General features: G+C 37.4%; 1 protein-coding gene across 6 annotated transcripts in view; it reads right to left on the reverse strand.

Annotated features, from left to right (window-relative positions):
- LOC117420388 (actin filament-associated protein 1-like) overlaps window positions 1–13,342 on the reverse strand; it is a 79,233-nt gene that overhangs the window by 13,332 nt on the left and 52,559 nt on the right. For all 6 annotated transcript variants that reach the window (XM_034033802.3, XM_059033189.1, XM_059033206.1 and 3 more), the window contains exons 4-7: window positions 12,948–13,056; window positions 11,923–12,134; window positions 9,368–9,547; window positions 333–425 (exon numbers count right to left, since the gene is read on the reverse strand). In XM_034033802.3, the coding sequence (XP_033889693.3) occupies window positions 333–425; window positions 9,368–9,547; window positions 11,923–12,134; window positions 12,948–13,056 (594 nt within the window). The remainder of the gene's footprint in view (window positions 1–332; window positions 426–9,367; window positions 9,548–11,922; window positions 12,135–12,947; window positions 13,057–13,342) is intronic.

Raw genomic sequence — 13,342 nt, forward strand, 5'->3', positions numbered from 1 at the left:
TTCTTACTGTGATTGGCTGCAAAGACAACAGGGCTAGCCAGAGATTGGATAATGTTTGCTGGGTTGTTTTTTCTTGTGTACAGTTTCCTAGTAACTGAAGACATTGTATTCTGGAAGGTATAGTTGTTAGTGGAAGTTTTAGGGAAGGCGGGAGGGGAGGCAGACAAGCTGGGTAGCAAAATTGCTATGCATAATTTTCAGATTTTTTATTGCGTAAAAACAGCAGGTACACAGTTTATCTGGACCGCTGGCCAAGGGTTATCTGCTAATGTAGATATGGGATTAATCTTTACATGCTAAAATCAAACAAACATTCAGTTTACTTCTTTTACCTTTTCTAGCTCAGTCTTGTGCACTGGAGAACTGGAGGGAGCCCCATCTGAATCAACTGCTCCATTGCAATTGCTGCAAACATCTTTAATCACCTAAACCAATAGCAGATTGCAGGGGGTGGGGATTAAAAAAGGAAGAAAAATGTATAACAATACAGTACAGTAATAGAGTAACCTTTTAGGTTGTCACAATCTGCTATCGTAAAACTGAGATGGCTTGTGCAAAAAACACCAATTTACTGGACTCAGGTCACCAGTGACCAAATGTGTGTTCTTTGATTGTGACTTGTAACTGCTGGAAGTACTTAATAGCACTTTGTTTTCCAGATCTGTGTGTCATCAACAAAGAAGAATTTAAGTTGAACCCTGAGATAACCAAAGCAAGGACTTTTTCTTTAAATGAGGAACTCTTTTCTGTAATATCAAAACTGCACCGTGGGCAGGTTTTCAAAGTGAATTGCATGCCGCTCATGATAAATGACCCATGTCTGAAAAGTAAACCGGAGACAAGCAACGGATTCCTGGAAGTTTTCTTCCTCTCACATCAATGTCCTCTCCAAACCTCATACAATGTCTGTCATGTTTTCAGCATCTGCTCTTACCACACACTCAGTTAGTTTTGGCAGAGACTTGCTCTAATGTAACTTGCACACAGTTTAGAGGCTTTGCTGGCACACCTTGTGTGCACAGTCATGTGTTTAAAATGAAATTAAAACAAACATTTAAAAAAAATACTGCTGTCTTTCTTACAGGGGAAGAAACTGGAATTATTGTGTGGAAAAATTGTTGCTTTTGGTTTCTACCTTTTTTTGTTTTACAGTGCTATAAAGTTTTACATACCAGTACTTTATTAATTGACAACGCCCTCAGATTCATATTCAATATTTCTATCTTCATGGACACATACAGTACACTAAACCAGCAGGCAGGCAGAACTTTGTTCATTATGTTTACTGCTTAACGCAATCTTCTGCAGACTAGGTCTACTTTGTTCCCTGACTGACAATTTTACAATTAACTTTGAATTACCACTCATAATTGAAGCTTGACTGAAGGGGATAATATTCTTCAGCATACAGAACAAGGTAACGTGGAAATAACTTTACACAAACAGGTCAATTGGTCTATTCACATTAAGATATCTTAAAAAAAGGATTAATAAGACTTAATTTGTAATACCACTAGTATGACGACTACGACTACTAAACACAATTGGAATAGTTGCAAGTGCTAAATAAACACAAGCTCAGGACATAGAACAACAAAAGCAGGATTCAAAGCAATGACACACACACGCGTGACACACTCTTTATGAATTAAACATACATTGTATGAAACATATTAAAAACACTTTTGAGAATTTATATACTTTACAGTGTAATGATATATATTTTTATTTTAGTGCTTGTCTAAAACTATTAAAATAAACACTAAAATGTCTTCCACCAGCTTTATGTTTAATTCTTAAATATTTGATATTAAAGTGCAGAGACATTGTGGCTTAAGAATGGGTGGTGAAGCATTTTAAATAACCAACACAGGCTTTGCAACACAGCTGTAGTTAAAGGTAAAGCTTTTATTTTTAAACCGTCTGTTTTTATCCAATGGTACAAACAGCATATTACTCCACAGCATAGCCCACAGAAACATGCAGCACACAGATTCTGCACTGTATGCAGTTCTAGTTAGAACTTGTACTGCAAATGAAAAGAGATGCACCTGGCAGCATAAAATAAAAAAGAAACACTCTGCATTCTTGCTCTTTCTCATTTGTTCAAATGCTGCAATGTGCAATTCTCAGATACAGCGACCCTGCATATTTATTTCTGTCAGGCTTCAGGTTACTCCTTTTCATTGTATTAAAAAAATATGGAAATGGAGATGTGTTTGTGTTCATTTGCAATTTGATAATGCTGGAGAACAATCTTTGAGATCCACAGCGCAACAAATGACAACGCAAGATCCGAGGGATCTGGGTTTTATTACACTGTCTTACAACAGCTAGACAACATTTCTTTGTCTTCTAGCTGATGTGATATAAAATGTGTTTGTTGCTCAAGATAATTGTAAAGGAAATCTGGCAGTAGGCGGGAACATACAGTTGAGGCTTGCATGGACACTGATAGGAATGTGGCTCAGATTCCTACATTCTATTGGAGCTGCTCTCTTTATGCGTGCATGTGTGTATACTTGTTTTTGCCAGGTTGGGCACTTAGAAACAGTAAGTAAAATGTTTTATTAAAAGGCAGGCCTCTAATGCAAAATGACCTTTTTGCAACAAGTATAAAGGTTGCTCCCTTTACTGAAAAAAAAGCAAAACAAAAATTAAGTTTGTTTTTAAAACTAACAAGAAAAAATAGGATAAACCTTGTATTTGCTTCAGAATAGGGCCCACAGTGCGTACACCATATCAAAGGTAATTTTTGTTATGGGGGCTGTGAAAGTTTTAGTATTGTCAAGACTTTCTCCCTTCACTGCTGGTCTGCCTTCTGCAGGCTTAGCACCAGGTGGTTCCAGTTTCATATCCAAGAAGGGAACGTAAAGGAGTGAGCAGCCAACTCTAACATCCTTGGAGTACTGATACATGTACAGTAGAACTCCTCATATCCGATCCTGTAAGATACGCTACCCTCGATTAACCGATGGACCTCTGGCATGTATAATTTACTGCTACCAACTGAATTGCACTGATGGAAACGGATCAATACACATTCTATTATGATTCTAAAACTGTAAATTCAGCTCTTTGCTGGACAGAAAAGACAGAGCACTCAGTTTCACTTTTTTACATGCTGTCACTGTTTAATCATGTTCAAAAATTAATATAATTATTACCGATTAAAAGCTGATTTTTTCACAGACCTCCAAAGCCAGTTTGTGTTTTTTAAATATGCAATGGGCCCCTGGAACAAATTCCATATGACACGTTCTACTTAAGCTGCATAGTTAGTACAGAAGTCTGAAATTATTCATGCTGCAGAGAACAAAAAACAGTGTACAGTACAGGCACTATACAGAACCAAACCACAGACATGACTGAACACACTGCCTCTGTCTCACCAAGCCTGCTGAGAGATGAGAAGACAGGAGAGGTCCACTACAAATCTGTGTTCCAATACATTACCCAGTACTTTATCAAGAATGTTTTTGCACTATAACTATAGTATGTAGCACTTGAACTTCAGGTTTTTTACAAATACAAAATAGTATTGTGTAATTGATTTAAGGTCTTGAGAAAATTATTAAAAAAAGGTTTGATAGACTATGATCAACCTCATATGGAATAACACAGTATTTCCAAACCAATTTATCAAGTTCAAATGTATTTGCTAATGTTCTGGCTTTGCGATAAATCCAAACACCCCAAGAATTACTTGGGTGTGGAGCTTTCCAGGGAATATCATTTTAACCTCATGTTTAATGTGCATGGGATCCAGAACACTTCTATCGCTAATATATCAATGACAGCGTGCCAATACAAACCAATCCCGGCTGTGCACTTTAGCAGTACGTTGCTCCTTTTATACTTATTCGTATTGAATTCAAATTGCTAAAATGCTTCATCTTTGCTGGGTATTCATTTAGTGTGCCTTTTTAAAAAACTTTTTTTTTGTACAGTTGTTTCTTAAGTTATCTGCCAGTGTCAATAAATACAAGCCCAACTCTGATCGTTTTGTCTATAAACAAAATTTGTTAACTAAACAAACACAGTCACCTAACTTCCAAGCAAACAGAGTAGGATTTCAATTTTGACATATTAATGCCACTTCTGTGTTAGCAAGAGTAATTTTGTTTTTTGATCTAAACAACTAACTACACGAGAAACTACTCACAACAATGATTAAAAAAAGTTGCTTCCTACAATTCCATTATAAATGATGCATTTCTGTTTGAAAATGTGCCTTAAACTTTATTCAAAATAGTGCCATAGGTCTTTTAAATGGCACACAGCTTCCCATTAAAAAAAACACTCCAACAAGAACTTACACTTGAATTATAAAGTATGTGCTCCTAAAAATATTTTAATAATATTTACTATTTAATAATGTTTGTTGTGTGTGATAATTGCATAGGTAAGTAACCACATACAGCACTTTGTAACAGTTGTCATCGTGCGACAAGACCAGGTCTCGGGAATGTACTATATACCAATGGCCTGCAAGAATTCCAAAAATTAATTAAGTAATTAGTTTGCAGGTTACAGATTTCAACCCCCAACTTTGTGGCAATTATTGGGGAATGGTCACGTATCCCTTCAGAACAACTGAAATGCCTTGCAGACTTGTCACATGGAATGAGAGTTATTATGGATGTCAATCGTGGCCCTGAAATCAAATGAAAGTGCTAGATGTGGTTACTTACCTTGCATAGGGATCCCTATACAATTATCACACACTATAAACATTAGTAGAACCTTGGTGTATTTCGGCGTGCTGGAATCGGGAATCCTCCCTTGTGTCATGCTGCAAAAATATCTGTCAGTCAACCTTTAATTGCCTGTCTGTCACCCTATTTAAACTGCAGCCAGCTTCCTAATTCTCTTCTTGCTTTTCAGTTTGAGGTTACCATGCAGACTTGCAGACACAATCTTAAAACAAACCTTTTGTTTCAATTGTTTTAAAATGACTACTCACCCAAGGCAGCTTTCGTTTTCATCTGGCTTTCTTTCTTCAATAAATAATCCACGAAAAAATGTTCAAACAAATCCGCCCGTCATATGATCCTTCCTCCGATTTACGTTATCATATTTTTTTAATGATATCAACCAACTCATTCATCCTCTATCCACCTCCATTTCTACAGTATCTGATCGCCTTGATGTGCTTGATAACAGGATCACTCGCTTGGAACCGGCTGCCATTACATCCTCCTCTGTAGCACCAGCAGCAGCGCTCACCTCTCCTGCTGCTAACCAATCGCCTTCAAAAGCACACACCAAGTTAAGTCAAAGTGTGCATGTGACAACAATATCCCAAGCACTACACAAATCTGGCCTGTATGGTAGGGTGGCAAGAAGGAAGCCATTACTCAAGAAAGCCCACCTTGAATCCCGTTTGAAGTATGCAAAAAAAAAAAACCACTCAGGAGATTCTGTAGCCATGTGGCAAAAAGTTTTGTGGTCTGACGAAACTAAAATGGAACTTTTTGGCCAAAATGCAAAGCGTTATGTTTGACGCAAACCCAACACAGCGAAACAAACCTGCTGCCCTCTGCAAGAAAGCTGAAACTGGGACGGAAGTTCACCTTTCAGCATAACAACGACCTAAAGCACACAGCCAAAGCTACACTGGAGTGGCTAAGGAACAAAAAGGTAAATGTCCTTGAGTGGCCCAGTCAGAGCCCTGACCTAAATCCAATCGAAAATGTGTGGCATGACTTGAAGATTGCTGTCTATCAACGCTCCCCAAGGAACTTGACAGAGCTTGAACAGTTTTGTAAAGAAGAATGGTCAAATATTGCCAAATCTAGATGTGCAAAGTTGGTAGAGACTCATCCCAACAGACTCACAGCTGTAATTGCCGCCAAAGGTGCTTCCACCAAGTATTAACTCAGGGGGTGGAGACTTATCCAATTATGATCTTTCAGTTTTGTATTTTTAATATATAATTTTTTTCTCAATAAAAGCTTTTTTCCCCTTAACAGTGTGGAGTATGGTGTGCAGATAAGTGGAAAACAATCCTCATTTAAATGCATGAAACTCTGAGGCACTGACACAACAAAATGTGAAAAATAGTCAAAAGTTTACATACTCTAAATTTCTAATTTCTAGAAATTTCTTGAAAACAAATAATTATAGGAAAAATCTTTTGTAGCAAAAGTTTTGCTTTTGTGAATGAGGAAAAAATGTTAGAAGAAATAGATGTCTACAGTTATTTATTTCAGCAATTTTGCAAAACTCTAAAAATGCTAATTCAGAAGTATCCATACCCTGACAAGGAAAGTGAAATGAATAACTAGTTGAGGCGCCTTTAGCAATAATAACCTCTTTTAAATGATTAGGATACTTGTCAATGAGCTTTTGGCATGATTCTTTAGTGATTTTTGACCATTCTTCAACGCAAAATTGTTCCAGTTCATTCAAATTCCGAGGACTTGTGCACAGCCTTCTTCAACTCATACCAAAGATTCTCAGTTGGATTTGGAACGGGACTTTGATTAGGCCATTCCAGAACCTTGATTTTATTATTCTTTAGCCATTCTGAAGTAGTTTTGATGTATGCTTTGGACTGTTGTTGTTTGTAGCCAAGGTTTTCAGACAATTGGCCAAAATCTTTTGGTATGCTATGGAATCCATTTTACCATGTTTTGGAACTAAACTTCATTTGCCATTAGAGGAAAAACAACCTCATAGAAGGATATTACCACCTCCATGCTTGACAGTAGGTATGGTGTTCTTTCCTTTGTATGCCTCACCAGACTTTCTCCAAACGTAACGACTATCAGCGTGACCAAATTGCTCAATTTTTGTTTCATCACTCCACAAAACCTTTGACCAGAACTCATATCCATCATTCAAATGCCATTTTACAAACTGTAAGCGATTTTGCTTGTGACGTTTTCCTAAGAGTGGCTTTTTCTTTGGCCTGCGACCATTGAGACCTTCACCATGCAATACTCGACCTATGGTTGAAATGGAAGCCAATTCGCTTTGACTATCTGTGGCAGTCAATCTCGGATTGTTATTAACCTTCCTCACAATTCTTCTATTTCTTTTTGGTGAAAGAACCTTACTTCAAGACCGAGGGAGCGTTGTGACAGTACCATGAGTATTGCACTTCTTGATAATAGAAACAGTAGTTGAAATTAGGATACTCAAATGCTTGTAAATCTTCTTGTATCCTTCTCCAGCTTTATGACAATAAATAATGTTCTGCCTAAGGTCTTCAGATAGCTCTTTACTTTTTCCCATATTGCCTTATTGGTAATGACAGCAATTACCCTGTGCCTAACCCTTTTATACTCTCTAAGAATGTTCACCAACAATCCAGCATTTTCTAGACTTATCTATAATAGGTTCTGCATTATCATATTGAAATTTCTAGCACCTTATATATAATCTATCATAGTATCAAATGTTATTAATACTTTTGAATTAGCATTTTTGGAGTTCTGCAAAAAAGAATTGCTGAAATAAATAAGTGTGACTTTTTTCCTCATCCACAAAAGCAAGACTTTTGCTACAAAAGATTTTTCCTAAAATTCTTTGTTTTCAAGAAATGTCTAGAAATTATACATTTATATTATTTTTTAGCAGATGCCCTTATTTAGGGCAACTTACAAATGTTATAAGATATCACATTATTTTTACATACAATTACCTGTTTATACAGAGCAATCTAGGTAAAGTACCTTGTTCAAGGGTACAGCAGCAGTGTCCCCCACCAGGGATTGAACCCACAACCCTCCGGACAAGAGTCCAGAGCCCTAACCACTACTCCACACTGATGCCCTATATTTAGGTTGGGGAATGTAAACTTTTGAATACAACTGTATTTAATTAATCACTAACTCATTTTTAACTAAATTTTCTCTCTCCTTTGCATTAGTGGCGCAGTTGCTGGGAGCCGGGGGGTCCTCTTTTGGGGGCTCACTTCCCAACCGCAGAGGCCGACAACATCGTCTCACCCTCTGAGAGGAAGGTTCCCGCTGGTCAGAGGGGACCCTCGGCCAAAAACCCCTATTATGTTGCTAAAGTTACAAGCACTTTGTCTTTATTCAGTAGCCCCTATCGTAGGCCTGGATCCTGCTTTGTGAATTATTATTAAATATTATTAAAATATTTTTAACCCCTTTGAGTGTATATGTCTTGCATTTTGTTGTCCAACCAGTAGAATCAGTGTAAAAATGGTAAATCAGGATACAAAGGACATGGGCTGATTACATTCACTGCTAGGTTACACACTGTATCTAAAATAAATCCATGCAAAGATGTTGTGGTACCATGAGTAATATAAAACACAAGACCATTTGTCTTAACTGTTACATTTTTTTTTTTTTTAACGAGGTAAAGCTTTTGTGGAACTTCCTTGTTCGTAACTTGTCAGAATAATTTACCAGCAACTTATGAGTGTTATGGAATGTTTCAGAAATCCTTGTGAGGACACTCAATAGTGCATTCTTTTCATTTTTTTTGGCATTGGAGCAGCTGGGATAGTTTGGTCTAGTAGCATTATACAGTATAACACTAAGTAGCTAAGTATACATCACTAAGTAGCTGTGCAAAAAACAATCCTACTATGTCTATGCATTTTTTTTCTTAGACTATACCAACAGTCTGGCGTTTGGAGTGGAATTATTTGTCTATATTTATAACACCAGCTGGCAGGATATGAACAGCTTCTTGGGCTAGATTCTCAAAGCTAATAAATGTCTGAGTTGTTTAATTCAAGTTTGGTAACATTATTAGGTGGGTTTTTACTTTTTCTAAAGAAAATGTGCCAATGATGATTTGGAGTAAATGGCTTTGAGAATCTAGACCATTGTCGGATGCACATTCTTTCCTAATTAGGGTTGGAGAATGGCTTAAATGTGAACTGAATCAGATAATAAAGACTCAGGTGTGGCTGCTAAGCATTCCTCGAGTCGTTGCTTTGTAACTGTAAAGGTTCTGAAAATAGCAAAAATGTGTTGGAAACAATGGAAACTGTCCCGAAGTAGAAAATGTTTTGAGGGAATTCGTTGTCATCTGGTTGGGAAGTCTCGTTTTTTAAATACAGCAGCAGCAGACCCCATCCTGTACCATAGCCGAGCTGTGTCAGAAAACATGGATATAAGCTGTTCTTCTTCCAGAAGCATCTGGAGATGCACTGATAGCAATCTTTCATAGTTACCATACAATCAACAGACAATAACAGGAGGCATTGTCCCAGCTGGAATGTGCATTAAATTAAGTAAATAATAAAACCTTGCAGTGTAATACTATAGTATTTTCATCTGAATCTAGCTGTTAGCACACTATATAATTGCCTTTTATCGACATGTGTATTGATGCAATTAATCAATAGAAATGAATTGCAATGTGACTTTGACCATACCTTTAACCATTCCTCTGCCTGCTCCTTGCTCTGCACAGCCAGCACTAGTGCGTCTGCTCCTTGGTGTGTGATCTTCAGCTCGTGCTTCTTCTTTTTCCCATCCTTGGGGATGTGGGTGATGCTGCATCCAGTCAGAACAAGCTCCATCTGGGGATTATGGTCTTTGGAGCTTTTATAACACTACAAGAGCACAAAATAAATAGCACATGGGGTTATTGTACAAGTAAATAGTAGGGGGTTATTGTAACAAGTTTAGCATGTGACACAGTGGATACAAAAGCCAGCGTGGGCAAGTTACTGCAACTGGTATGACTCAGTGTAAGTTAAGGATGACAACGATATTTTTTCACTAGAGCACTAGCTGACATTAGAATAACATGAAAAATAAGACAGCAGTGGTGACAAATGTATTAATTTACATATTCTGTATTAATCATTTACATATGAAAAGTTATTTCTAAGTTTTAAAATCATGAATTGGAGAGGTGACATGTTTTTGCAGAGTAACCCAGTTTTTAAAGACCCCCAGGTGAACCAATGTGGCCACACAGGGACGATTTAGTCAAATTAATTTAATGACTATAACGGCCACCCACAGTACTGAGAGCTGGAGCTACAGGGACAGCTGGAGATCGTCAGGTTGTCTGCAAATTGAAAAGGACTATGAGAGGTCAATGTATCGAGTTGGCTTCCGGCATATTTCTACAGAAAAATGAAACAGCTACAAAACATCTGCTCAGGGCCGGATTAACCCATCACTGGGCCCTAGGCAAGCATACACTTGCGGGCCCCCTACCTCTGAACAAACAGCCACACATTATATACATACAAACACACACACACACACACACACCCACACACCTCTATATACATTATAGCCTTTATAACTAGCTCTCCACCCTTTTACAACAGGTATAATTCTCAGTTTGAAGTTATTATGAATGACTGAATGAATCTGACGGAAAGTTAAATGGTAGGGGGTATGCTAAATACATTTCAGAATAAAACCAGAAAAAACTGAAGCTTAAGTTAAATCCTGCAGCACAGCTTGACAACGACTTTTAACCCCTTAAATACACTGTTACTTATTCAACTATAATACATACATTGGCATTTGTGCCATGTTCACCAGCTGTTATGACCCTAAAATCAGTGTTGTATAAGGTTACTTTAATCAAGGGTTTTGTGTATTGAGCAACGCAGGAGGCTGAATGTACATATATCTAGAAAATCAGTGGTGTTATATGTGCTATATTATTTTGCCACAGAATTAGTTTTGTCTTGTTTACAATATTTGTTGCAAGCTGCAGCAGAACTCAATGGCAGTGCTTGAGAACACAACAGGGCTCGGGCACAGAAATATCGTGCATGTACGTCCAGCGATCTTTTAAAAACTGCATCTGCACAAGCATGGAATAATGTGGGGATACAGAATTCTATGGGGGAATGTTACAGAAATCTGCGTAACACCTGTCAGAACAATTTGATTTTGAGATACATGCCTCAGTTCAAATGTCAGTGAGTGGAGTTTTTCCAGTCAAATCTGTATTTGTAAAAAAAAAAAAAAAAAACATATCTGTTTTGGGCCCCCCCCCCCCCTTGAGTTTGGGCCCTAGGCACATGCCTAGTTTGCCCATGCATTAATCTGGCATTTCATCTGCTACAATTAAGATGTTTTTACAAGGTAAAACAGTGTGGAGTGCTCACAGACCTACAGTGCATTCTGTGATAAGTTTTAACTCCCATTGTTTTGCTGTCATAGGCAATAACTTGTTCTGCCAAGGACCGTTTTTTGGGTAGTTTTGTTTTATTTTACATCACTGTCAACCAAAGTTCCCAGAAGGTCACCCAGATCAGTTAGGAAGCATACTAACAGTTGTATAAAAAACAAAACTATAACTGGTTGCCTGGTTACAAATGTCTTGGATATAGGAACTATATGCTTATCATTCAGTGGTCTTCATTAACACTACACAAGCATAAAGTAAAACAAAAAAACATCCAATGAATAAAAAGAAGTCACTAGAACAGCCTGGCTAACATCTGCAATATTGCACAATTTCCAAAAAGACAAGAGTTCAAGCCGACACAATGTTGCAATTACTTATTTTCGCCAAGTTTACACAGAAAAATCTGGACCAAATTCAAGATGGACATAATATTAATAGTATCCAGCAACAATTATTCTTATTATTATTATACTATTTAGAATGAATATCATTGAGTTAGCCATCAATGAACTCATACACTTCTTAGCATCTGGAAAATGTCACGGCTGCTGTGCAGTTAATCAATCATATTAAAAACAATATTCAGTTAAGCATTATGGTATACATGCCCATTATGTAACAACACGCCATAACCACATTCAAAATATCATTATTCAGTAACATAGAACTTGGATAAAAAAAATAAAAAAATTAAAAAGAAGAGTGAGGTTTAGCGAATGTATATAGATCATATTCCAAATTCATGCCAGCTGGGTGAGAAGTAAAATAAATACAAATTGTATGTATTATAAATGTCTAAACAGTAAGACATGCTGTGAATCATACCAGTAGTTTGTTGTCTTTAATGACACACAGCAGCTTGGTCCACTGTCCGAAGCGCTTCTTGCGGAGCAGGAAGGCACAGATGCGGGCATCTTTGACCAGGTCCATGGACGCTTCCTCAGAGGGCCACTGGTGCCTCATCTTCTGTCCTTTGCCATCCTCCTCTTCCTCATCATAAGACTCATAGGAGCTACTCATGGCATCAGAGTCATAATCTGTAAGAAGACAACATGCATGTTGGTAACATACAACTCCCCACTACGGCTATAAATTATCAGTACAGTCGACGCCACTTAAAAATTAAGACACTGATCATTTCTGCTTAAAAGGGACAGGCCTCTGGGAGACGATTCTTCCTGATGCTATTTATGTCATTTAATTGGACCACCACTTCATTTAATTGGGATACAGTATTTTCAAATGATAAACAGAGATCACTTTTCAAAGCAAGTAATGTTCGCGTAGCGCAGTGCAGTGAATAAGTGACAACGTGATTATGCTATGACTTGCGTAAACCAGTGGTTTTCACCTCATCTGTTATTTGCAATTTGTCATCATTGCTGAGAAGCGAAAACAAGTCGATTTCATTTTGTTTAGGAATAAAAAAAAATATGGACTTGTATTTCAAAGGATGCATTTAACATTTATTTATAATGTGATGTAATGTCATTATTTTTCTTTTCATTAAAATGTTGTAAATTATGAATATAAGTGTGACTAAGGTCGTCTCAAATGCCTCTCGTTTAATTGGGACAGACGTTTATTCGGGATCTCCCGAGGCGTCCCGATAAAGTACAGGTAGATCACCATTACCTAAATACTGTACACAGTATGTACATGTAAATATGAAATACTGTCATGCATTTCATACATATCCACATTCTGATACACCCAGTTGTTACGGCTACTATAAATGATTCAGACTGGTGGTATACAGTTTATTAACTCTACTGTGCTTCTCATTCAGTATTTTGATAGCTACACAATCTTGTCAGTGTTGCTTATGTTGGAGCTTGGCTGGTACTCACGAGAGGTGATGTATTCTGGAGTCTTTCCAGGGCTAAGTGGTACAGCCTCTTCATAATACCCCTCAGGGAGGGAGGAGCTGGGTAATGGTGGGGGGCCATTATCAGGAGGCTGCAAGATACACATAAATACATACTGTAAATACCTTGAAATAAACTGTATTAATATAAGAAATAACACCACATTGATGACACATAAATATTAAAATGGGCAAAACTATATATACAATACTTAAAAGGTAAAGGGCCTTATTCTGATGGAAGTGCAGAGGCAATTTTCAGTGAGGAATAAAACGATTGTAATAAAATAAGCCAGAATCAACTTATTGGCAGAGAGGTGCAGTTCAAGTGAGTAGCTTTTTTATTCACTTACATCACCTTGAAAACATGTTATTAAT

Source organism: Acipenser ruthenus, chromosome 1, assembly GCF_902713425.1.
Source record: "Acipenser ruthenus chromosome 1, fAciRut3.2 maternal haplotype, whole genome shotgun sequence".
Taxonomy (NCBI): domain Eukaryota; kingdom Metazoa; phylum Chordata; class Actinopteri; order Acipenseriformes; family Acipenseridae; genus Acipenser; species Acipenser ruthenus.